Genomic DNA, 27484 nt, shown 5'->3' on the forward strand with positions numbered 1-27484 from the left:
CCCTTCCTGTCATTTGACCACCATGTCCACTTCCTACAGTCCTTTTGTTCAAACTCGTGCTGCAAACCACCATCTCATACTCTGTAGCAAATTCTAGTAGTTTCTCGCCTCGTTGGTTTCTTTCTCCATATCCAAAGCTTCCCATGACACTCTCCCAACCTTCATTATCTGTTCTGACCTTCATGTCCAATCTCCTCTGGTGACCAACACATCTCTCTTCCATATCCCCTCTAGAGTTTGCTGTGGGGCATGAGATGGTGATCTGCACCATGAGATTCCAACAAAAGGACTGTAGGAAGTGGACATGGTGTTTGAATGATGGAAAGACCAAGAACATGATAGATATGATCTTGATAAGAAGAAGATGGGTAACATCAGTACAGCAATGATGAACTTTCCAAGGAGTGGATATAGACTTGGACCACCGTCTAGTGATCGCAAATATCAAGATAAAACTCAAGAGAAAGTATAAGACACAGTTTAAGAAAAGAAGAAACATAGCAAGCCTAGATGCGGAAGAAATAGGGAAGGCGTAGAGAGCAGCGTTTGAAGAGAAGATTAGGAATGCGGGAGAATAGTCGAAGGGATAGCCACAGTGATGGAAGAGGCAATTGAGCAGACTGTTCTGGAAGAAGAGAAGATCAATAAGAAGTGGATTATACAGGAGAGACTGAAGTGGTCCAAGAGAAGAGAGCACTGAAAATCAGAAGGGATGTTTCTGGGAGGGCAGAACAGCAATACAGAGTGAAATGCAATGAGGTAAGGAAAGCAGCCAGAATGGTTAAGGGGAAATGGTTAGAGGAGCAGTGTGAAGATATAGAGAGCTATTATGGCGAATGTAAGACCAGGGAGGCGTATAAAATGATTAGGAATATTAACAGGAAGTGGCAGCCAAAGCAGATGGCGATCAAAGATGAAAACAAAGAAGTGTTCATGAACAAGGAAAAAGTTGTGCAGCGATGGATGAGATATTGCACCGATCTGTACAAAGTTCAGTTGGACCCGAGTGTCTCACAGAGACTGATCGAAGAACTGAAAGAGATATCTCCACTGAGCATCGAGCGTGAGACCGATATTTCAAAGGAGGAAGTAGAAAGAGCAGTGAAATGACTAAAGAACAAGAGCCCTGGAAATGATAAGATCATGGGAGACATGATCAAATACAGAGGAGAAAGTATGACTCATGAAATACACTGACTATGTAATACAGCATGGAAAGAAGGGGAGGCACCTAAGGAATGAACAAGATCTGTGCTAGTGACAATACACAAGAAAGGAAGTGCACTGGAGTACAAAAACTATAGAATGATCGCCCTAACGAGTCATCTAGGCAAGGTGCTGCTGATGATACTGATGGATAGACTGAGACCGCAGACAGAAGAATATCTAGCAGAGAAGCAAGCAGGGTTCAGGAAAGAAAGAAGTACCATACAGCAGATATTGGCACTAAGATTGATAGCAGCAAAAGCTTGACAAAAGAACAAGAACATCTACAATTGCTTCATCAATTTTCAGAAGGCATTTGACGGTATAGATCAGGAAGTGACTTGGGAGGTACTGGAGTCCTACGGAGTGGATAGCAGACTGATACAGTTGTTGAAGGATATCAACCGCAATTCAGAGGCCGTGGTGAGAATGCGCAGAGAGATGGGAAGTTTGTTTAGAACAAGTAGAGGTATGCAACAAGGAGGTCCGATATTGCTGAGAATCTTCATCAGGCACCTGGAGAGAGTGATGGACAAGATCAAGGAAGAGCTGAAGGGATATGTGTGCATGGGATGAGAATCAGCAACTTGATGTTTGCAGATGATATAGTTATCATTGAAGAAGATGAACAGAAGCTAGTCAGAATGGTGCAGGTGCTAACCAAGGAAAAGAGAAGTTACTCACCGTAGTAACGGTGGTTCTTCGAGATGTGTCCCCGTGGGTGCTCCACAATAGGTGACGGGCTTGCCCGGCGCCGCAGATCGGCTCTTCCAAGCAGTTTCTGCCGGACCGCGCATGCGCCGGCGCGCGCCGCTCCCTTGCGCGCTCCTGGCCACGTGCGCGATCCGGTCCCCGCCAGTTCCTCGACCAACCGCCTCGGGTGCCCCTGCAAAACACTAACAGAGATCCGAAGCGGGGAGGATGGGCGGGTAGTGGAGCACCCACGGGGACACATCTCGAAGAACCACCGTTACTACGGTGAGTAACTTCTCTTTCTTCTTCGAGTGTCCCCGTGGGTGCTCCACAATAGGTGACTACCCAGCAGTAACCCAAGATAGGAGGTGGGTAATCGGATTATGTGCAGCTTGTCCCTGAGAGGACCGCTGCAGAGAGACGGGTATCCTCTTGGAATACCCTGTGAAGGGCGTAATGTTTGGCAAAGGTGTCGTAGGACGACCAGGTCGCCGCTCTGCAAATGTCTTTTAACGCAACGCCCTTGAAAAAGGCTGTTGATGCCGCCACCGCCCTGGTGGAATGAGCCCTGGGAGTGGCCGATAAAGGAGTCTTTCTGAGCTCGTAGCACATTTTTATGCAGGATACAATGTGCTTTGAGATTCTCTGCGAGGAGAGACCCTCTCCTTTCGATTTGGGAGCGAGGGAGACTAGGAGTCTATCCGTTTTCCGGAAGGACTTGGTCCTGTCTACGTAGAAGGCTAGCGCCCTCCTCACGTCCAGGAGGTGTAGGCGCGTCTCTTCGTTGGAGTTATGAGGTTTTGGATAAAACGAGGGTAGAACAATAGGTTCATTGATGTGAAACTCGGAAGAAACTTTGGGGACAAAGGCTGGATGCAACCGTATGGTTACCGCCTCCTTGGAAAAAACAGTGCAGGGTGGCGTTGCCATGACTGCCGCAAGCTCGCTCACCCTACGAGCTGACGTAATTGCGAGAAGAAAGGTCGTCTTAATTGTAAGGAGGCGGAGGGGAACCGTGGCCAAGGGCTCGAACGATGGTCCCATCAGTGTGGTAAGCACTAGGTCCAAGTTCCACGAAGGTGGAATCGGTTTCCGAGGGGGGTAGAGGTTTATCAACCCTTTGAGGAACCTGGTAACCATAGGGTGGGTGAACACAGTGTGCCCTTCCTCCTCATGTCTGAACGCCGAGATGGCGGCAAGGTGGACCTTTAACGAGGATAGCGAGAGTCCTCCTCTCTTGAGGTCCAGTAAATACTCTAGAATTGTAGGTATAGGCACCGAAAGGGGGGCCAGCTGTTTGGTAGAACACCAAGCCGTGAAGCGAGTCCATTTTTGTTTGTAGGTCTTCCTAGTGGAAGTCCTCCTGCTACTTTCTAGGACATGTTGTACTGCCACTGTGCATGTGCTCTCTAGGGAGCTGAGCCATGGATTAACCACGCTTGCAGTCGCAGGCTGTGGGGGTGCGGATGCACTACGGACCCCTGGGCTTGCGTGAGCAGATCCGGCGCCACCGGAAGAGGCATCGGTGGACGGTCCGACATGCGCAGGAGTAGGGGGAACCATTGTTGGCGATCCCACGTTGGGACTATCAGGATCATCCGGGCCCTTTCCCTCCTGGCCTTTTGCAAAACTTTGTGGATCAGCACTGTGGGAGGAAACGCATAAAGCAGGGGGCCCCCCCACGGGATCGCGAACGCGTCCCCCAGGGACCCCCATCCCAGTCCTGCCCTGGAGCAGAATCGTGGGCACTGCTTGTTGTGCTGAGTGGCAAACAGATCTATTTGGGGAAAACCCCATGCGTGGAAAATCGACCGTAGCAGATCGGGACGGATCTGCCACTCGTGGGTGAGCGCAAAACGCCTGCTCAGCTGGTCTGCCTTCACGTTGTGCGCACCCGGCAAGTATGAGGCTTTCAAAATTATATCGTGGGCGATGCACCAGTTCCATAAGCGGATTGCTTCCGCGCATAAGGCACGGGATCGAGCTCCTCCTTGCCTGTTTATATAAAACATGGTGGAGGTATTGTCTGTACTGATCCCGACGACTTTGCCTTGTATGTGGTCTCGAAAGTGTTTGCAGGCGTTGAACACTGCTCTGAGCTCCAGTACGTTGATGTGTAGTGACTGTTCCGTGGGTGACCACAGTCCTTGAGTCACCTCTTCGCCCATGTGCGCTCCCCACCCTATGAGGGAGGCATCTGTAGTGAGAAAAACCGATATTTGCGGCTGGTGGAAGGGTACCCCTGTTAGCAAGTTCCTGGGGTTTACCCACCATTGCAGGGATTTGCGCACCCCGGCTGTGGGCGACACCACCTTGTGAACGGTGTGTACTGCCGGTTTGTATACACTCGCCAGCCAGTGCTGCATGCTGCGCATGTGTAACCTGGCGTTCTGCACTACAAACGTCGCCGCTGCCATGTGGCCCAGCAGCTGCAGGCACGTCAAGACCGGCACTGTAGGGCTGAAGGTGATGACTTGCACGAGGGAACCGATGGCTCGAAAGTGAGCCTCTGGTAGGTATACTCTCGCTGCAACTGAGTTTATGCGAGCCCCTATGAACTCTATGTCCTGTGTGGGGTCTATTTGTGATTTTGCCAGATTGATAACCAGGCCAAGTGAGGAGAACGTGTTTGCTGTGACGCGTATCATGCGCAGAACCTCTCCTTTCGAGGCCCCTTTGAGCAGGCAGTCGTCCAGATACGGGAAAATGAATACCCCCTGTCTGTGCAGGTAGGCTGACACCACTGCCAAGGTCTTGGTGAAGACTCTGGGGGCCGAGGAGAGGCCAAACGGTAGGACCTTGTATTGGAAGTGTTCGTTGCCCACCATGAACCAGAGGAATCGCCGGTGAGCCGGATGGATGGTTATGTGGAAGTACGCGTCTTGTAAATCGAGGGCTGCGAACCAGTCTCCATCGTCCAGAGCTGTAAGGATGGAGGCGATCGTGGTCATCCGAAAACGTTGCTTGCGCAGGTACCTGTTGAGGCCGCGAAGGTCTAAGATGGGCCTCCAGCCTCCTGTCTTTTTCTCCGTGAGGAAATACCTGGAGTAGAACCCTTTCCCGTGCAGTTGCTCCGGCACTCTTTCCACCGCCCCCATGAGCATGAGATGGTCCACCTCCTGCCTGAGCCTCGCTACGTGGGAGGCCTCCTGGAGGTGGGGCTTGGGTGGAGGTCGTGACGGTGGGAGCGACTGGAAGGGGATGGCGTACCCCGTGGCTATGATCTCCAGCACCCATTTGTCTGTGGTGATCCTTTGCCACTGGTCGTAGAATGGTCGGAGGCGATGGTGAAATAGCTGCTTCGGATGACCGTGTGCGATGGTAGTGATGGCGCAGCCCTGGATCTGTATGTCAAACTTGTGGCCTTTGGCCCCGCCCCGAGGACGCCCGGCTCTGTTGTGAGCATCGCCTGGGAGTTCTGTATTGCTGGTGCTGTTGATGTCGCCCTTGCTCGTAACCCCTGTGATACTGGGGGCGCTGTTGCTGGTACTGGTACCGCCTTTGCTGAGGGTAGTACCTTTTCTTTGTGTATGGGGGGGTGTAAATCCCCAGGGTCCTGAGTGTGGCTCTTGAATCTTTACTGGAATGAAGGACCGAGTCAGTTGATTCAGCAAACAGCTTCTGCGAGTCGAAGGGAAGGTCAACTATCTTCGCCTGCAGATCCCTCGGTATACCCGAGGTCTGGAGCCAGGACTCCCTTCGCATCACCACTGCGGTTGCTGTGGAACGTGCTGCCGTGTCCGCAACGTCCAAAGCAATCTGAACTCCCATCCTCGCAGCCGCGTAGCCTTCTTGTACTATGGCCTTGAGGACCGGCTTTTTGTCCTCTGGAAGCGAGTCCATGAGGGAAGTTAACCTGGAATAGTTGTCAAAATTATGGTTCGCTAAGTGCGCTGCGTAATTTGCCATTCGCAACGTTAAAGTGGAGGAGGAGTAGACCTTTCTGCCGAACAGCTCTAGCTTCTTGGCATCTTTGTCCGTTCCCCCTGTTTTAAATTGAGATGTTTTTGATCTTTGTTGCGAGGACTCCACCACCAGGGAGTTTGGCTGTGGGTGGCTAAACAGGAACTCCATGCCCTTCGCCAGCACGAAGTATTTCTTATCCGCTCTCTTTTGGACAGGCGGAATAGTTGCAGGGGTCTGCCATATCGTAGTGGCGGACTCTAAGATCGCTTCATCAAGCGGTATTGCTACTCTGGAAGAGGCCGGAGGTCTCAAATTTTTGAGGAGCTTATGGTGTTTCTCTTGCACCTCTGCTGTCTGGATGCCTTGCGTGAAGGCCACCCTCTTAAACAGCTCCTGAAACTGTTTGAGATCGTCCGTAGGATGGACGTCCCCCAGGGCCGTAGCCTCGTCCGGGGAAGAGAGTGAGGAACCGCTGGGGTACATCTCTCTGGACCCTTCCGGTTCCTGCTGGTGATGGTACACCCTCTCGCTAGAGGTCTGCGAGGGAAAATCTCGGGGTTCCATGACCAGTCCCCCTTGGGATGCTTGAGTCTCTGTCCCCGGTCGCGATTGCCCTCGGGGGTACGAGATAGTTTGTGGGGATCCTTCCCTAGTAGATTGCCGATGGTGTGTATGCCCCACATGGTAGGGGCGACCATGGCAGTATAGGCACTGTTCTTGGGAGGGTGACCTAGACCACTCCCTTGGTGTGTACCCTCTACGTCTGGGGGAGGGAGATCGTCGAGACACTGGAGAGAGCGACTTCGCATAATAGTCCAGTGGTTCAAACCCCAGGAAGGGTGAAGGTGGTGCCATCCAGGGTGAGGCTGGTTTGCAAAAATGGAGAAGGGGGCTCCGGGTAGGCTAGGGGGGACCCCTGCCTTCTGGTTGGAGTCTGCAACGTAAGCGGAGGGCTGTGAGAAAGCAGCTCCACAGCCCTGTCCGGAGAGGGGCTGCAATGCCTCCTCTTGTGTGCAGCCTTCCCCCTCCCTGGAGGAGGTGACTCCGCCCCCTGACGCACGGGGGATCCCGGCCCCGTCGGCACCGTGCTAGGCACGCTCGAAGGCGGTGCCGCACGTGCGGTGTCCTTCTGCGCCTGCAGGCTGCGTGCCTGCGCGCTCTGCACCGCCGGTTCCGCCGGGGTTGGTGCCGCTGCCTGCGGTGCCGCCGGTGCCGGCGCTTGTTTAGCCGCCGCCCTGCCTGCGGTGCGGGGCGGCTGGCTGATCATCGGAGGCTGAGCCGTTTGCACGTGGCTCTCCGTGCCGCTGCCGATCAGCTGTTGCTGCGGCTGGGGGCTGCGTGCTCCTCCCGTCCCGCTCACTGTTGCTGCCGGCAGGGATCGGGCTGGAGAGACTTTCCTCCGTTTCTGCGCTGATGGAGTGAGGGAGGCAGCTTTCCTTTTAAGGGCCCCGGAGGGTCCCTCCTGCTGCAGCCGCTCCAGCACGTCTGGCTGGAGGGCCTTATCAAGAAGCAGCATTTTAATGCGCATCTCCCTGTCTCTCCGTGCTCTGGTCGTTAATCTTGCACAGAAGGCGCATTTTTGTGCCACATGGGACTCCCCCAGGCACCTTATGCATAGGCTGTGCCCATCGGACACTGGCATCGCCTCTCGGCAGGACTCACATTTTTTAAAGCCTGAAGAGGACATTGTTGGTGAGTCTTTGAGTTTTATTAAGTGGGTACTTAGCACCTTCTTTGTGCTGTTTTCCCCGTCCGATGGCCTGCCTCAGCAGGAGGGCTGATGGCCGTAGCTCCTGGCCTCCGGCGCTTGTTACTGGGACTGGCTGAAGCTGTCCCGCTCGTAGTTTGTTTGTTGTTGTTTGTTCTTTTTTTTTTTTTTTTTTTTGCAAAATAACAACCGGCTAACTCATAGTAGCCTAAGTATCTGAAAAAACTTTGAAAGAAAAACAGATAAAGTCATTGAATACGCTATTTGGCCTTAGCCTAGTCGGATTCCGTCTGCAGCCGACGGCGGTTAAGAGGAACTGGCGGGGACCGGATCGCGCACGTGGCCAGGAGCGCGCAAGGGAGCGGCGCGTGCCGGCGCATGTGCGGTCCGGCAGAAACTGCTTGGAAGATCCGATCTGCGGCGCCGGGCAAGCCCGTCACCTATTGTGGAGCACCCACGGGGACACTCGAAGAAGAAGGAAGCAGTATGGACTGATTATGAACCTCAATAAAACAAAAACAATGGTATTTGGAGATAAGAAAATAGGAAGGAAGACCAGTGAAGACAGGATTGAACTAGACAATGTAGAGAAGGTCATGCACCTAGGAAACAACATAACATATGATCTAGAATGTAAGAAGGAAACAGGAACTAGAATAGAGAAATCAAGAGCAGGTTGGAAGACAGTGGGTAAGATCTGGAAGCAAAGTGATTAGCTTAGGAACAAATCAGAGTGTGTTGAAAACATGTATTCAGCAGCATGCTGTATGGATGTGAGACGTGGGTGATAATGAAAGATTCGAAGAGAAGGATACTGGCATTCGAGAGGAGTTGTTTTAGAAAGATCCTCAGAATAGGGTGGATTCAGAAGGTCACCTACAGGGAATTATATAAGAAGATGCAGCCAAAAGAGAACCTACTGCAGAAGGTTATACAATGCCAGTTATAGCTATTCGGGCATATCTGCAGAATGAACGACAAACAAAAAATCAAGACCCTGGTATTTGGCATAATGGATGGTTCGAATAGAAGAGGCAGACCCCACAGAGAATGGATAGATGATATAATAGATTGTTGCAGAGCTAGTCTACAGAAACTAAGCACCAGACAGGGAAAGGTGGAAGAAAATACAGAGGGAGGCATTGGACACCAACTGGCGCTGAGCCCATGGTTGTTGATGATGATGATGGTGATTGCTTCTCTCTGTCAGGAGCAATCCTGCATATCCCAAATAGGCCGACAAATACAGCTCTGCAACACTGATCATGTATGGACCTCTCTCAGTTCCAGCCTTGCTGCAGACTTCCTCCAGGTTGCTTCTTACATTGATGGCTGCGACTCCCTTACCCATTGTGCCTCCATTTCCCAGCACTTCAGAATGTACAGAATACTACTTCTCCTCCTCCCATGCATATAAAAGAGCAGGACAAGATCATGCCATCCTCAGATCATTCCAGTGACTCCCAATATATTTTAGGATCCACTTCACAACTGCCATATTTGTGTTTAAAACCCTGCATGAACTCCCATCATTCTGTGTGTTTGAACTTTTCTAGCGTGATCCTTTACAGACCCCACCCAGAAGATGGCCATCTTCAGTCCTTCAGTGATTTTATCTGACCATCACTGTTTTCCATTTCCCAAAGTTTTGCCTCATTTAAGGGTATGTCTAAACTGCACAAACGATATCAGCACAGCTAGATTGGTATAAGCTACGCCAACACTGCTCCACAGCACTGAAAGGCCGTGTCTACACGTGCCCCAAACTTCGAAATGGCCATGCAAATGGCCATTTCGAAGTTTACTAATGAAGCGCTGAAATGCATATTCAGCGCTTCATTAGCATGCGGGCGGCAGCCGCGCTTCGAAATTGACGCTCCTTGCCGCCGCGTGGCGCGTCCAGACGGGGCTCCTTTTCGAAAGGATGCTGCCTGCTTCGAAGTCCCCTTATTCCCATGAGCTCATGGGAAGAAGGGGACTTCGAAGTAGGCGGCGTTCTTTCAAAAAGGAGCCCCGTCTGGACGCGCCGCGCGGCGGCAAGGAGCGTCAATTTCGAAGCGCGGCTGCCGCCCGCATGCTAATGAAGCGCTGAATATGCATTTCAGCGCTTCATTAGTAAACTTCGAAATGGCCATTTGCATGGCCATTTCGAAGTTTGGGGCACGTGTAGACGTAGCCAAAAGGGGTTGGGATTTTGTCAAGGTAGGAATAGCCATGTCCCCAAATTACATCAGCTCGGACAACATGGAGAAGATCTACTGAAACTGAATGACAACAACTGGGGTACTCCTGGAGTCATCTAGAAGTTTTGTCCCGAGACAGAGTGAAGTGGAAGATGTAGATGAAGTGGAAGATGTAGACTTGTAGATGACCTGTGCTCCACTCAGAGTACAAGGGTTAAGTAGTAGTAGTACGCCAACAGAAGCACTCGTCCATCGACATAACCCTTAGCGTAGATGCAGTTATGTCAGCATAGCTAAGCTGGGCAGGGGTGTGGGTTTTTATACCCCTGATTAATGTAGTTATGCTGATGTAAGTTTCAAATGTAGACCAAGTCTTAGTCTTCCTCTGCATGGCCAACCATCCATAATTCTATTCTTCCTAGTCTATCCTAGATATCTACCCATAAAGATGACCAACCAGCTGGATTACATGCCCCAATGTTTTCTTTTGTGTATGCTGTTGTAAGGCTAGTAAAGGGCAAACAGGTACAATGGAAGGCAGGAAATGCAAGAGTGGATCAGATCCAAGGTCCATCCAGTTCAATAGCTTGTCTTGGACAACAGTCAGTGCCAGATGGTTCAAATAACATGTAAAAACCATACAGTATGCAGTTGTGATGCAATCTGTTTCCCACATTAGATCTTATCCTGTTCTCCAAGAGCATAGATACATGCTTAAATCTTGTTGGATAAGATTTATTATTTCTTCCAAAATGTAATTAATTATAAGTCTGGAAATTCCTGCTGTTACTAATGCATACATTTGAAAAAAATATAAGCCACATCTTCACTCAACATGATCTCTGCATGACGGCCCACGATAAATTGCTCTTTTTCCAAGATAGTAACAGAGAGGTAGCCATGTGAATCTGTATCCTAAAAGAACACAAAAGCAGTCATGTAGCATTTGAAAGACTAACAAAATAATTTAATTTTAATAATTTATTAGGTGATGAGCTTTCATTGGGCATACCCACTTCTTCAGATCTGATCTGAAGAAATGGGTCTGCCCCACGAAAGCTCATTACCTAATAAATTATTCTGTTAGTCCTTAAAGCGCTACATAACTGCTTTTTTTATTTTTGTTTTTTCTTTTTCCAAGATGTAAGTCAATTTCATACATTTCCTCCCCTCTAACCTGGGTGTATCCTTGAACCACTAAAGCAAACATTTAGCATAAATATTTTATTCCTAGCTGAAATTAGTTTATTTCATGTTCTCCAAATTAATAACTGAGCACACAGAATTAAATGCTTGTGTTGGCTTCAAATACACCACTCTGCAAGTGGGTCTAACAAATACGTATCAAGGCAACGCGCAAGCAAGCATCGACCAATTCCTCACAAGAAACGAAGTACATCAGGACAGTTTCACCACTATTGCTGCCAGCACCAGACAAGTCACAGCTTTGATTTCTCTTTGTTAGGCTGACTTATACAGGACTTTTCATTATCTTTTCTTATACAGGTTGAACCTCTCTAATCTGGAACTCTCTCATCTGGCAACATCCATAGTCCAGCATGATTTTACTTAGCCACATAACCACTTATGGGTGTGACCAAGTTTCCCATGGTCTCATAAAGTTTGTTTCCAGCCACCAGTCCTAGCTCTCAGTGTTCTGTGTTGTTATTTATCTGTAATTTACCCCAAATGTCTTCTAAGAGCACAGTAAGCTGTGGAAGTGTTGGTAATGCTGCAACACAATATTGACCTCCTGTGGTCTGGAAAATTCTCTCATCTGGCACCGGCCAGTCCCGAGGGTGCCGGACTAGAGAGGTTCAACCTGTACCTTAGTATTAGTCTCTCATTTCCCTATGAATAGTCTACCCATGGCAATGCAAGTTTTATGTTAAACCAATTTTTGCTAGCGCTGTACTTGCTTGCATCTTACATACGTGAAACATTAAACAAGATCGCTCTGCAATTGCTGTAAGATCAGAGCGGGCATCAGTCAGTCTTTTGCTCCCAACACCTGAGACTCAAGAAACCTGGGCTCTAGTCTCTGTACTGCCACTGTCCTGCCAGGTGGCCTTCAACAGGTCGATTCACCTGGCTGTAAATTCTCCATCTGTAAAATGGGAAAATGGTGATTCTGGTTTCTTTTTACAGTGCTGTGAGCTCTATGGGTGGAAAACACTACTTAAGAGCTAAGCTTCAGAGTGGTAGCTGTGTTAGTCTGTTTCAGTACAACCAACCAGGAGTTCCTGTGGCACCTTAAAGGTTAATATATTTATTTTTTATTACATTTATTACCACATCTGATTAAATGGGTTCCAACCCATGAAAGTTTATGCCCCAATAAACGTGTTCATCTTTAACGCTATGTTTACACTGCAGAGCTATTTCAGGATACAAGGTATCCTGAAATAGTTAACTGTGTGCCTAGGAAATGCATCTGGTATTTGGCAATATTTTTTGAAATACTGGGCACGCTACTTTGGCATCCCTCTATCCCTCTCATGAGAGGAGTAAGGGATGCCTCGAAATAGTGCAGTATTTTGAAATTTGACCCTGTGTAGACAGTGCCAAATCCTGAAATCGCCTATTTCGAGTTAAGGGCACAGTGTAAATGTAGCCTAAGGTGCCACAAGACTCCTTGTTCTTGTGTTTGAAAGAGCTGGGCATTATTAGAATTATCATAAAAACTGCTATAAGGAAACCTACTGGGTGGTGGGAAGCAGTTCTCCAGCAGAGAGATGCCACATGTGCATGCTTTTCTCAACGTGTTTGTGAGACTCCATCCAAGAGCCCAGAGATGCTTCGCTGTATCATGTGCCTGTGGCTAAGAGATGCATCTGCATTTCAGCAGTGTACCCCCTTACCTAATGTCAACAGGTTTTCTGTAGCATTGATATAAGCAATAGAATCAAACTGCTCAAAGTCATCTTCTTTGGCCTGAAAGAAGAAAGAGACAAACAAGTGTTGCTACCCATTTTGAAACAGCCACTGGTCTTTTCTCATTACAACCAAGCTGCATTTGTTTCCCACTGTCCTAGTGCACAGTCCGAAAATGGACAGCAAGTCTCTGAGGGTCTGTCTTCCTGGAGCAGCAACGAAGGGTCCTGTGGCACCTTATAAACTAACAGAAAAGTTTAGAGCATGAGCTTTCGTGAGTTAACTCACTTCTTCAGATGCATCTAAAGAAGTGAGTTAACTCACGAAAGCTCATGCTCTAAACTTTTCTGTTAGTCTATAAGGTGCCACAGGACCCTTCGTTGCTGCTACAGATCCAGACTAACACGGCTACCCCTCTGTCTTCCTGGAGTTAACCTGGGTGATCAGTTGCTCCACTCCCTTCTGGCTCACCCTGGATCTCCACTTAAACCTCTCTATCCCCAGCATCAGAATCCCATCTTCACCCTTTCTCTTCCCTTTCCCTTTATTCTCGGGGGGAGGGGGCTTAAATCCCCTCCTCCATTCAGAGGAACCTGACAGAGAATATCTGCAAGTGGCAAGAGCCAAAGGGACAGAGAGGGGAGCCAGGCCCAGGCCCGTGGGACAGGAGTCAGTACTGCAGAGCAGGTTCACTCTCCAACATTAAAGTGACCATCCATCCCATTCTGGGTGGGACATCCCTGTATTTCACACGCCAGGAAGGTGTCGCGATTTATTTTTACAAAGGGGCTAATTGCCCCGTATTTGGCCCCCCTGCTGGTGCACAGGCTCAGCTGCTGGCTGGAGAGCACATACGCGTGTGCCCTCTGACCACAGCGGAGGGAGCCAGCAAGGGACCTGGGAGCCAGCAGGGGGCTCTGCAAAATTAAGGGTAGGTTGGGGCCTGGGCGGTGGCTGACATTCACTTCTTGGCTCCCTGGGGCTCAGGGGAGCTGGGAGGAGCTGCCCCGCCCCCCCACCATATCTCCCTGTCCTGTATTTGGGATAGGGAGATGTGGTCACCCTATCCAATGTGGTACATGTACCCCCTGAGTCTTCAAGGCCTCCACTCCACACTGACCGAGAGAGAGACAACGATACCCCAGTACCCTGTCCGCACACATGGGAGAGGGGCCTGAGCCAGTTTTACTGAGACCGCAGGAAGGCCAATAGCCTTGCCAAGGTGCCTGGGCGAAGTGGGGGCAGGCAACTCTGCACTCCCAGAAGCACATGCTGTGCTCCCCTCAGAGCTGCCCCAAGTGTGCTGTACAACGCTCCAGCAGCAATTTAAAGGGCCCATGGCTGTGACCACCACTGCTTCTTTTGAATTGCTGGGCCCCAGGGCAACTGCCTCCTTTGCTGCCCTCACTCCCCATAATCGCCAGGCCTGTCAGCCAGCCACCTTCCTGCCACCCCCAAGAATATTTTCACCAGCCAGCTATATACAGGAGCCACACCACAGTAGGCCCAGTGTACTTATTTAATGCTTACTATGGCTACATTTATATTAAATATCATGGGAAAGATACTTAATGAGCCAGAGGTCTTTGCACTAGAGCTATTTACTGGGTCATACAAGAGGGTGTCAAGGTTACGGATAGGTCCTGTCCCAAAAGAGGCTGAAAACCACTAAGCTGTGCTCTAGGTGCGTGATTGTCTGGCCTGGTTGCCGCGGGGACGCAGGGTCTGCGTTCGCACAGGCATCGCCACTCACAGCTAACCCAGTGGGTCTCTCAGGACCTGAGGTGGCTCTTTACCTTTTAGCATATCTCCTACTTACTGAGACCAGATTCTTGTTGCTTATATCCACGGAGCACAGATCTGAGGGGATCTTCACACAGTGGAGCTGCATCTGGTGACACAAACCAAAGGGTTAGCCCTGCCACCTAGCGAGGCCGTGCTGCACGTCTAGACGCACAAAGGCTCAAAACAAACAGGACCAGGACTTCTTGGGTTTATCTGAAGGATGGCTTGAAGATAAATGACTCTGTTCTCACAAGGGAGCTGCATGTGTGTGTGAGGCCAGTGCAGCTGGGTTGTTAGCAGGAGAGAATGAACCTGTGACCTTAGGGACTAAAGCCCCGTGCTGTACCACATGAGCCAAAGGCCAGCTGGGTCTCAGCCAAGATTGTAGAGCAGAAACTTCACTCTCCCTAGTACATGGTCTCAGCACCTGTGGGGTTACACGTATAACATCCTCTTGGGGGACATGCTGCTGCAGTGCAAGCTCCACAAGGGGTGTGTCCCACCTCCGTGTGCTCCAGAAGGAAGCACGTCCGGAGGCGCAGGATATCCCGCACTCGAAGGCCTGATACCAGCCAACAGCTGTGGTAACCAAATGATGCAGAGGGCTGGAACCACATGCACCACACTGCCTGGGTTTGGTTCCAGCAGCTCTTTCGGGCAAGGGCGGGAGCTGCTTTCTCCTGAGGGGCATGTGCTGTGCTCAGAGGCATCGTAACGGGTTGCGACTGCTGCCTCCAAGACAGTATTGTGAGGCTCAGGAAAAACAAATCACTTCCTCAGGCCCAGCAACCAGCTCAGAAAGCCAATGCAGAGCTCTCTGGAGAGACAAGAGGAAAGGGAAGGGAAATAGGAAATCAGAGGGACAGAACAGATGAGGAAGAGCACCAGGGCAAGTTGGAGCATTGAAAGTGGTTGTATATAAAGGGGAATAATAGCCCACATTCACTTGAGCTCAGGAAAACCCCGTCTTGGTAGACATCTAATCACTCCCTCTCTTAACTAGCTTTAATTTGTTGCTGGGTTTGTGCGAAGAGAATGTTTGCAGTTAATGACAAGACAGCCTTTTGTTTTGCTCTTTGAGCCAGGTGATCTGTGGTTTCTTTAGAGAGTGAAACTGTGTGTCTGTGAGGCACAGAATTTGAGTCTATCCATGCTAGCTCGAATCTTGCTAATGTGTGAGTGAAGATGAGTTGGCTGGGCCTTTAGAGAGAGCTGGGTGCTCCAGGGTAAGCTCCCCAGGGCCCTGGGTTGCTGCCTACTCTGTGGTCCACATGATGGGCTCTTCACTGCTATTGTTACTGTGACAGCTAGATTAAATTTACGGGGGATATGGCTACCTGTGTTATCACTGCAACTTAATTTGCAATGTCGACAGACTCTTTGTAATCCTTCTTGTCTGAAATGAAGGGCAAAGATTTAGCAAACCTGCTGTTATCACCTTTTTCGGTGAAAGCCATGTCCAAACTAGGAGTGCTTTCCTGCTATCAGCATATTGGTACACTATGCCCCAAAGTGCTTCTGGTCCTGAGTCCTAGACTCAAGTATTGTTTAGATCAGCAAAATTGCATGTTCCAGAAGGGTTTATTTCACCCCACCCCTGAGAGAAACAAGCTGTACTGGTAAAAGTTTTTACCGTGTAACCGCAGATACACTAGGGAGTTTTGCTAGCATCTACATCAGTCATGGAACAAACTCCTGAGCTATCTAGCGATTCCAGAATTTGTGGCGGATAGCCTGATCTGATGGTCCGTCCTCTCTGCTTCATTGTGCAGATAGCTGCCTGCATTCTCCTTTCACCAAAGAGCAGAGAACATTTTATCTTTGGCTCTTGGATCCTTCAATGAGCTACTCGTACAAGGAGTTCCATGAGTGGATGCAACTTCTTGGCAGATAATAGCTACTATGTGAAGGGATCCTCACTACTTTACATTGTGTCTTTTTAGTCAATTAGCTTCAGGTATGTAAGAAACTAATTCTGTAAAACCATGAAGATGCCTCTTGCGTGGGGAAAGCAACTTTGCCCTTAATGTTGTGCTAGATGGAGTAGACAAAACCAGGAATGTCATTGTGACCCACTGAGCACAAATGCAGCTTTTAGACTACATCTGAGCTTCCTGATAGACTAAACATGGAAACTGGATCAGAACTAGACTAGGAAAATGGCTCTACATTGTAAAGGGTGACACGTTCTGGGAAATTATGAGGGTTACTTTGGTAACAACTGTATGGAGCAGCTGGGAGGTGAGAACTGGAAGTAACTCAGGGTGTTCTCTAGGGACTTAGGTCCCAAAATGTTCCTTTAAAAATAAATTTAGGATGTAACACATTTCCAGTAGCAAAGAAAATCAACAGAACGTAATCAGTGAATCTGCAAATAGCTCATTGCCATAGCTCTAGTGTGAATTTTCCTCGTTCACCTCAATGTCAGCACTAGGCAGTTTAAATGTCAGCATTAACAGCACGTTCAGCTTGAACCCCTCTCTCTCTTTTTCACACTTTCCAGTTAAGCAGTTTTTTCCAAACAATGGAGATGTCCCTTTTAATAATACAAGCAGGACTTGAATGTTTTGCCAGTCGTAAATTTGATCCAAGACACGAATGTCCGTGGTTCATGCTAGGAGTCAGGCTCTGGCAGATCACAAACATTTGTTTCTCAGAACGAATATTTGGCAAATTCCATGCTGGCAGATACAAATGTTATTACTACCTGGAATTGATTGGCGGTCAATAAAGTGACAGCTGATGTCAATATGAGGCTTTGAGTAAGGGTCAGAGGGGACTAAGCTTCAGATATAAAGCACAAATGTTTGTAGAGCCTCCAGATTAGCATGTACACACTAATTGACAATTAACTCTTTATTCAGTGCAATGCTCTAGTACAGATAAATGAGTTGGCTACACAGCAATAGTTAAGAATAAGGCCTTGGTTAGAATCCCACCTCTGTCTCCCAAATGCCAAGAATAGGGAGGCTGCTAGAACTCCTGTCATGGTGGTTGGTCTTGAACTCTGCTCAGAAGCGTGACTGTTGTCAATCTGAGCAGCTGATGTCCTGATAAATGTGAATCTCCACCCATTCTGTTGCTGGAGAAGAATCACCCTTGGCTTTCCCATCCCAGAACCAGCTAATTGTTGGGGTTTTTCACTCTTCTTACCAGCCTTCTGGGAACTGCAGTGTAGGGTAGGTGAGAAGACTCTCTCTTTCACCGCTGCCCCAAATGAGATCTGAAGAGCAGCTGTAAAACTGACCGGAATCTTTTTAATATCCCCCTACTGCTGTCTGGGAAAGCCATGAGCTGCAACAGTGACATCTGAGCTACCAGAAAGTACTACATCCAGTCCTGGTTGGAAGTTTATTTTATAGTCTTAAAGGCAAGAAACTTCTTGTCTCAAAATGAAAACATAAGTTGGTCGGAAATTGCTGATTTAGTCTCACTTCCAATTACAGTACCAGGGTGAGTTTCAGTTTACCACAGAGGAGTGAATTTTTCAAACCCAAAACTAAACAATCAGATATTAAAAGCAAAATATATTGGTATAGCCAGCCCAGTGCCAATTCCTCCCCTGCCCTCAGCAAAGGGAGAAACCTGGGGGTATGCGGGGGCAGAGACATCAGAGTAGCCTCTTGAGGACCTTGTCCACCAACACAAGTTAGACCAACCCCAGGGCTGCTCTGCTGTGTATTGGAAACCAGTCGCTCCCTGTGTGCTCCTAGGATCAAAGTAGCAGAAAAATGATATAAAGCCGGTTTTACTCCCCAATGGCACACTTGGGGATCTGGCCCTTTGCATTTTGATTCAGTAATTTTAAGCTTCATAAGACAGTGTCAAGTGTGTGAACTGTGTTGATTTTTACATTACTCTTTTCTGTAAAACCTGTTTCGTGTGCATACAGGTTGACCCTCTCTAGACTAGCACCCTTGGGACCTCACCGGTGCCAAATGAGAGAATTTGCCTGATCATGGGAGATCAATACTGTGTAGCAGCATTACCAACACTTCTACTGCCACTTGGACTCTTACAATACATGTAGGGGTAAATTACAGCTAAGAAACAACACAGAACACTGAGAGCCAGGACTGGTGGCTGCAAACAAACCTTATGGGACCACAGGAAAGTTGGCCATGCCCATGATAAGTGGTCATCCAGGTAGCTAAAATCATGCCAAATTACAGATGTTGTCAGACAAGAGAGTGTCAGATTAAAGAAGTTCAGCCTGTAGTAAAGTGCCCCAATTTGTTACAATTCTTAATATTTCCTGCTAAGATGGTATAGCATTTTGTAGGCACCTCAGCCACTTACAATTTTTGAGAGAAAAATATTCAAAGGGGAAAAAGACTGATATTATTTGAGTTTGGACTCTCAAGAAAGAGAACTGGCCAGTTCTCTGCTGCTGAACTAGAAATAATATTTGCTAAAACCAGTCTGAGAATCTGATTTAGAAAAAATAAAGGCAAGTCCCTAACTCATCCAAAAATAGCCCTGGGGTCTATACAGAAGGAAGAGAACCTCTCTGCTTTTAAGGTGTCATCTGTGTGACCCACACAACCTAAAGAGTCTAAACTCCAGGATAAAAGAATGAGTTGACCCAAATGGTAATGGAACCTGTGGTAACAAGACCACCAAGGTATTTTAAACCAGTTGCTTAGAGTTGCCCTCCCAAGAGCATTGCAAATCTTATTCAGCTGGGAAAGCATTCTGAGAGGGAGAGGTGGAAAATGCTGTAACTACAAAGTATAAGTATAAGCATACCGCCTCATCATTCAGGTAGGTTTGCACTCACCAGAAATGGCCCATCTAGGATATTCTCTTGAACGAGTTCATCAGTGTATCCATAGTGTTGGAACTCTGACACATACTGTGGAGTCCCCTGTACTTTTTCTGGAAGAGATTTTGCACAGATCACTGCCTCAAATGTGGTCTTCTGAGATGCTGTGTGAGCCACCAGCCAGTGACCAGCGCCTGGCATACGGAAGTACAAAAGGAGAATAAACATCAGAGTAGACAAGCAGTCTTTAGAATGTGTTGTTTGTGCAGCACCAACCATATGCTAAGCACTTTGATGTTTGATCTGATATAAAACATGGCTGAAGTACACTCATCCCTCGCTGTACGAGCAAAATTGGTTCCTAACTTTTTGCTCATAGGCGAAAACTCGTAAGAGGGAACACTAAATTCCTATTAAAATACATGTAAAAGTCTCTGATTGGTTCCAAGTGCTCGGAATGGCAGCAGGTGGCGCTGCTTTTGAAAGGTAAGTGAACACGGGGTTGGAAGGGGGTTAAAAGCTGGGGGCAGTTTGGGGACATGAGCAGGAGGGAGGGTTAAAACCTGCAGGCTCAGGTGGAGGAGGTCGGGGCTTGTTCCTCCTCGCCACAGCAGAGGTACCTGGGGGGTGCAAGGGGCAGGGGAGGTTGGGAGTGGGCTGGGGGGTTGCATGGGGAGCTGTGGGCTGGGGGAATGTTGGGACTGGGCGGACGGGGGCTGCTCAGGGAGTAGCCACAGAGGGGCGTGTTGGAAGCGGGCCCTGGAGGTCTCCCCGTGCTCTGGCCAGGGACCCCGTGACTGGAGCTGAGCCAGCCGCGGGGCTGCAGGTCACCCTGGACCCTGGCCAGGGACCCGGGGGCTGGTTCATATAAGCGGGGAACTTCACTCGCATAGTGAACAATTATATGTGTCCCTCATTTTAGCGAGTACTTAAGTAGAGTACTTGTGAAACGAGGGATGAGTGTACTGTTTTTTAATGACCTGTTTATAAAATATTTGAATACAATATAACAAGAAGGCAACTGTATTGTCAGATAAGGATGGAAATATCAAGGCTCCAGTCAGAGACAGAGAAAAAAAGAATTTTACTGATGTTTTTAAGTAAATCTTTGATTTCTTTCTGCGGTTTCTAAATATTTCATGGATATCAGCTCAGCCAAAACAACCTCACAAAATACACAGGACATAGCTAAAAACACATGCTGCTCCCTGAATCTCTGGCTGCAGCTCTGCTGTTGCTGTCCTACTCTGTCATAAGGCTGTGATTCCTATTGGCATTCTCATTAAAATGAAGGCCTAGAGATTATATAAGAATCTACTGTGTATCAGCTGATGTTTTGAAACATTTTCAGGTTCATTTAAACATAGCTTAGAATCTTTACATTACAAATTCTCATTATTATTGTGTGTCTTATTATAGTATCTAGGAGCTCGGACCTAGTGCTATACAAACACAAAGCAAAAAGATGATCCTTGTCCAAAAGCCTTTACAGTCCAGGGGCTAGAATGTGCTCTTTAAGGCACAGCCCCTAGTAGCACAAATTTGCACCACCCCAGGGAGAGCCAGAACACAGCTTCTTACTCGGTGGTTGCATCCATGCAACAGAATATAAGAATTAGCAAATGGATATGTAAGCCAGCACTAGCACGTGTACCAATGTTACAATGTGATAACTAATCACACTGTTTCGGACAGGGTTTTTCCCTGAATTGTTCTGTACCACTGCAGTTGCATTGTCATCTGGATATCTAAAAATAGCACAGGTCCCTGAAGCAGTGGCTTATGGGAGATTGCAAAAGGCCTTCTGATTGTCAAGGAGGAGAACTAAGGCAAACAAGAGGTCACATATTTTCCTGAGAAACTCCCGTAAGCTTCCAAAAGCCAGTGCCATTTCCAAGTCCTTTTTCCCAGTGGACTTGCGTCACATTTACTTTTCAAAAGCTCCAGCATAAACGCTCCTGGCTGAGTGAGAAGCACAAGACGAGTGTTGTTCTTGGCCTCCATCTGGCAAAAAGGACTTGGAAATGGCTCCATTTCTTGAAATTTTGTGGGGCTTTCCCAGGAAATAGTTTGATTTCTCCCACAATTCCCTGGGCTCCCACAAGGCCCTTTGAAATCTCCCAGAAGCCACTGCTTTAGGGAGATGTGCTGGGAACTGTGAAAAAGACAACCACCGTACAATGCAACTGACATGGCATAGAAGCGTGAAAGCAAGATTAAACTGAAAAATACATGAACAACATGGACATATTGCACCATTGCTACTTATCTGATCAATTAATAACAGTCCACTCCCTAGTGCAGACACAGCCTTAATGTGTTCACACATGACAAGACTAAACTTGTCTAGGCAGAAACTCTTATGACGTTATGAACATATTAACAACTATAACGGAATAACGGAGACTTGGTGGAATGATTCACATAAGTGGAGCACAGTAATGGAAGAGTGTAAACTGTTTAGGAAGGACAGGTGGGACAAAAGGAGGAGGAGCTGCGCTCTATGTGAGCGAGCGGTATAATAGCTCAGAGCTCCAGTATACAGAGGGAATAAAATCAGTGGATTGTCCTTGGGTTAAGCTTAGAGGCGAAAACAACAGAGGTGATGTTGTAGTTGGTGTCTGCTATAGACCACCAGACCAGGGAGATGAGGTAGATGAGGACTTCTTCAGATAACTAAGAGAAGCTTCCAAATCACAGGCCCTGGTTCTCATGGGTGACTTTAATCATCTGGACATATGTTGGGAGACCAATACAGCAGCACACAGAGAATCCAGGAAGTTTTTGGAGAATGTTGGAGATAATGTCTTGGTACAAGTGCTGAAGGAACTGACCAGCAGCTGTGCACAACTTGACCTGCTGCTCACAAACAGGGAAGAACTAGTAGGAGAAACAGAAGTGGGTGGCAACCTGGGCTGCAGCGACCATGAGATATTAGATTTCAGGATCCTTACAAAAGAAAGAAACATGAGCAGTAATATATACACCCTTGCTTTCAAAAGAGCAGACTGACTCCCCGAGAGAACTGATGAGCAGGATCCCTTGGGAAATGAAGATGAAAGGGAGAAGAGTTCAAGAGAACTGGCAGTATTTTAAAAAAGTCTTACTGAAGGCAGAGGAACAAACCAACCCGCTGCATAGTAAGAAATGCAAATATGGTAGGCAACCAGCTTGGCTTAAAAGGGAAATCCTTGGTCAGCTTAAACTCAAAAAGGCTGCGTACAAGAAATGGAAATGTGAACAGTTAACTAAGGAGGAGTATAAATATATAGCTGGAAAATGCCTGGCAGTAATAAGGAAAGTGAAAGCACAATTGGAACTGCAGCTGGCAAGGGATGTGAAGGGTAACAAGAAGGGTTTCTACAGGCATGTTAACAATAAGAGGGTTATCAGGGAAGGTGTGGGGCCGGTACAGGATGAAAGAGGTAACCTAGTGTCAGATGACATAAGAAAAGCTGAAGTACTCAATGCTTTTTTTGCCTCAGACTTCACGGACAAGGACAGATCTTAGACTATGATGCTAGACAATGCAGTATGGGAAGGTGGAGGGCACCCACCGGGGGAAGGAATGAGTTAAGAGCGACCTAGAAAACTAGATACACACAAATCCATGGGTCTGGCTTTAATGCACCCAAGGGTACTGAGGGAATTCGCAGACATCATTGCTGAGCCTTTGGCCATTATCTTTGAAGACTCTTGGAGATCAGGAGAGATCCCGGATGACTGGAAAAAGGCAGATGTAGTGCCCATCTTTAAAAAGGAAAGAGGGACAATCCAGGGAACTATAGACAAGTCAGCCTCACCTCAGTCCCTGGGAAAATAATGGAGTGGATCCTCAAGGAATCCATTTTGGAGCACTTGGAAGAGGGGAAAGTGATCAAGAGTAGTCAACATGGATTCACCAAACACAAGTTGTGCCTGACCAATCTGATTAATTTCTATGACGGGGTAACAAGTTCTGTGCACATGGGGAAGTCAGTGGATGTGATATAACTTGACTTCAGCCAAGCTTTTGAAACAGTCTCCCACAACACTCCTGCCCATAAGTGGAGGGGAGTATGGATTGGATTCATGGACTATAGGATGGATAAAAAGCTGGCTTGACAGTCAGGCCCAACAGGTAGTGGTCAGTGGCTCACGATGTGGATGGTTGTTGGTTTCAAGCGAAGTGCTGCAAGGCTTGGTTCTGGGGCCGGTGTTGTTCAACATCTTTATTAATGACCTGGAGGAGGGACTGGATTGCACCCTCAGCAAGTTTGCAGGTGACACAAAGCTAGGGGGAGAGGTAGACACATTGGAGGTTAGAGATAGGATCCAGAGTGACTTGGATAAATTAGAGGATTGGGCCAAAAGAAATCTGATGTGGTTCAACAAGGAGAAGTGTAGGGTTCTGCACTTGGGACGGAAGAATTCCAAGCATTGTTATAGGCTGGGGACCGACTGGCTCAGCAGCAGTACAGTGGAAAGGGACCTAGGGGTTATGGTGGATGAAAGGCTGGATATGAGTAAACAGTGTGCCCTTGTAACCAAGAAGGCTAACGGCATATTAGGGTGCATTAGGGAGGAGCACTGTGAGCAGATCTAGAGAAGTGGTTGTTCTCTATTTGGCACTGGTGAGGCCACATCTGGAATATTGTGTCTAGTTTTGGGCCCCCCCAGTATAAAAAGGATATGGATGTGTTGGAGCGGGTTCAGCAGAGGGCAACAAAAATGATTAAGGGGCTGGAGAACATGACCTATGAGAAGAGGCTGTGGGATTTGGGCTTATTTAATTTGCAGAAGAGAAGACTGAGGGGTGATTTAATAGCAGCCTTCAACTTCCTGAAGGGGAGCTCTAAAGAGGATGGAGAGAAACTATTCTCAGTGGTGACAGATGGCAGAACAAGGAGCAATGGTCTGAAGTTACAGAAGGAGAGATGTAGGTTGGATATTAGAAAAAACTACTTCACCAGGAGGGTGGTGAAGCACTGAAATGTGTTGCCTAGAGAGGCGGTGGATTCTCCATCCCTAGAGTTTTTTAAGTCCCAGCTTGACAAGATCCTGGCTGGGATAACTTAGTTGGGGTTGATCCTGCTTGAAGCAGGGGGCTGGACTAGATGACCTCCTGAGGTCCCTTCCAGCCCTAGGATTCTATGAAATACATGTATTATGAAAAACAGGCTGTTTTCTTTGATCTATCCCCTCCACCCAGACATTCCAGTGACAGTTACACTTGAGTTACTTTCTGTGATGATGATCCAATTCGAAGTATTATTACATTAAATCAAATATAGCCTTGGTGTAAACAAGTGCAGTTCCCATAAAAGCCACTTACACCAGGGCTGAATTTGGCCCAGTAACTTTTCCAACACTAAGTGCATGCACATGTGAGAACTCTTGCACGCAAACTGAATTTTTTTGTCTGAATAAGATTCATCTCTTCAAGCAGAGGAGTGCAGACTGTGGACTGCAGGCTGCATCTGGCCAGACAGACCCTTGTATCTGACCTTCAAGATCCTGCTGGGGAGCAGGATCCAGGTCTTGACACGCTCTGCTCCCGCCACTGGGCAGCGTCAAGGGCTTGGCCCACTCCTTCAACCCATTGCTCCTTAACTCCAACTCAAGATTCCCCCATATTCTGGCATGCAGCAGAGCCACACTCCACAGGCACAACTTCACTGTGCTGTTTCTGAGACCAGATCTCCACCCCTACGCCCCCTAAGCCCCTCATGGCATCACACCCAATCCCCTCCCTGTATCCTACAGTCCCACCCTCGAGAGCTCTACCAAAATGCAACCCTAAGACCAAAAAGTTTGCCCTCCCCTGTTTTTCAACCATATATTTTGGTGGAGAGACACCTAAATTTCAAAGCCCAGATTCTCACTTAGTGTAATTAGTGTAGTTTCATAGAAAACGATGGCACTGCAGTGATTTAGACTAGTTTAGGAACTGGCCCCCTGAGCCCTTAACCAGTGGCGTTCTACAGAATCTGATAAAGTATTATACTGCAGGCTGACAAAGTTATTGGCAGTCAGAAAAATGGTACCTTCCTCACTTGTCCGCAAAATGTTTCTTGCAGGGAAGCAGTTGGTTGCATAACTGTTTCCATTGTCCAGTTTATACAGCCTTGTAGCCATCTTGTCTGCAGAGTTACTGAGATCAAGGCACAAATAAACCAATTAACACATTCACTGGTACTTTTACTAGCACAGCTACTCAAAGCACTGTACAGGGGTTAGTTAGTTAACCCTCAAAACAATCCTGTGAGTGGGACAGGGTGGGCATTCCCTACTCTTATACAGAAGGGTTAATCGGTGAGGGGGTGGCACAATTTGAGAGGCCATGCCACAGTGAAGACCAGGAGGGGTGGAGAAGAGAATAGCAGCAAAAACTTCCTTGTGCCCCTCCAACAGCTACCGACACCTGCCCCTTCTGTGATAAGACTACAGCTCCAGAAATGGGCTGATCAGCTGTCAACAGACTCACCAAGAAGGAGGCATGAAGATGTCCTACTCGCTATCAAGTGACGGCCAAGGGATAGAAGGGTGATGGAGAGAATATACCCAAAATGTCCAAACTTGAGTGCCAAAACACAGGCAACTAAATCCATCTTTAAAACATGAGAATGTGTTTGCTTGAGTCAGTACAGAATACAGCTTGTGCTATTTTCTGCTTTAACCTTCATCCTCCCTTTCCTTTATTATATTCATGTTTTAAGGTCTTGAGCAAGTCAAAGGCCTGTGTTTCCAAACCTGAGGGTGCATCTACACTATGAGATAAATTCAAATATTACTTATATATCAATTTTCTAATTTTCATCTTCATCGTCATCAATAACCGTGGGCTCAGCGACCATTGGTGTCTGATGCCTCTCTCACTATTTCCTTCCATCTTTCCCTGTCCAGTGCAGAGTGGCTTAGTTTCTGTAGACTAGCTCCGCACCAATCTACTACATCATCTACCCATTCTCTGTGGGGCCTGCCTCTCCTGTTCGAACCATCCACTATGCCAAATACTACGATCTTGATTTTTCGTTATAAATTTGATTTTGACCATTCTCACTTCACAACTTGCTCCCCACAAAGTCGGGTCATTGCTGCCACACACATATTAGCTAACATTGACTGTTGCAGTAGTGCATTGTGGGAAGCTATCCCACAGTTCCTTCATCCCCATAGCATTCTGGGTATGCTCGCTGGTCTTGATGTCATCTTCCCCCATTGTATTTTCAACATTCCGCTCCCGTTCCTTGAAAATATGTTGATCCATTGAAAATAATGCAGACAACACTCAAAATTGCAAGAAAAAATTTCTGGTTTCCCCACACATTGCATTGCCAACACGGGTGCAGAGACTATATTCTCAATTGGCCATCCATCCATCCCACCTCCCATTATCACAGAAAAAAGAATTATTGGTTTTCCCCCGGCGGCAGCAGCAGCAAGCCCAGGTATGGGTCAAGGCAGGGGGACAGGGGGAAGTGTTACTGGATGACCAGTTCAAGTATTCTTCCCCCGTCAGCAGCCAACCCCTTAGCTGCCATGGGAGACTTTTCCCTGGTGGCAGTAGCAAGCCCAGATATGGGCCAAGGAGTTGGGGGTGTCATTGGATGACCATTTGAGCTGTTTCTTCCCCACAGTGGCAGCAAAGCCCCCAGAATCTTAACCACTGGGGGGAAACTTCCCCACAGCAGCAGCAAAGCCCTCTTTCCCCCACAACTGGCAGCATTGCCAGCACCAAATGGCAGGCACATCCTTTTATTGGGCTGGGTTGGGGGCTACCCATGCGATGTGGCTGAGCATGAGAAAGACCCAGCCTGTGTGGCGCCAGTAGGGGAGGGAAGGGGGTTCACACACAAATGTACACCACTGAGAAGAAGTGTCTCGTCGTGTTATGCAAGAGTGTTATGCAAGCACAACCCCCAGCACAGCCTTATTGACACGTGGTATGGCGGGGCAGGGGCTGGCGCCAGGCAGAGCAGGAAAAAATAGCAAGTGTACAGAGACTTGAGAACTCCATGCAGGGACTATTTGAATGGGTACACGCACAAGACCTGCTAACAGCAAAGAAAGAAAAAAGCCATTTTTGGGGCTGTCATAAACTAACGTGAGCCCACAGCTTAAAGGCTCACTGCTCCCACTTGGAAATTCACACTCTTCCTGTTACTGGCGAGCAGCAGCCAGAGTGGAGCAGTGAGAGGGGCATTGTGGGTTACATATGAGACAACTCTGGAGGTTAATAAATTTGTTTTTAAGACCTGTCACTTCCACACTGACCTTTAATCAAACTTCTGAATTTGAGCTTGATGCTGTACCTGTCAAGTAACTGCGATTCTGTAATCTTGAGATCAGTGCACCCAAAATTGAGCTAATGGTCTTTACAGT

General features: G+C 47.8%; 1 protein-coding gene across 5 annotated transcripts in view; it reads right to left on the bottom strand.

Annotated features, from left to right (window-relative positions):
• The window catches only part of XRRA1 (X-ray radiation resistance associated 1), a 67827-nt gene that overhangs the window by 38793 nt on the left and 1550 nt on the right, over positions 1-27484 (bottom strand). For all 5 annotated transcript variants that reach the window (XR_012642469.1, XM_074976764.1, XM_074976683.1 and 2 more), the window contains exons 2-5: positions 25147-25253; positions 19136-19314; positions 14390-14461; positions 12558-12630 (exon numbers count right to left, since the gene is read on the bottom strand). Coding sequence is in view for 4 of the 5 variants with exons in the window: in XM_074976764.1 (XP_074832865.1) it covers positions 12558-12630; positions 14390-14461; positions 19136-19314; positions 25147-25237 (415 nt within the window). In the remaining variant the exon portion in view is untranslated. The remainder of the gene's footprint in view (positions 1-12557; positions 12631-14389; positions 14462-19135; positions 19315-25146; positions 25254-27484) is intronic.

The sequence above is a fragment of the Carettochelys insculpta genome, chromosome 1 (assembly GCF_033958435.1).
Source record: "Carettochelys insculpta isolate YL-2023 chromosome 1, ASM3395843v1, whole genome shotgun sequence".
Classification (NCBI taxonomy): domain Eukaryota; kingdom Metazoa; phylum Chordata; order Testudines; family Carettochelyidae; genus Carettochelys; species Carettochelys insculpta.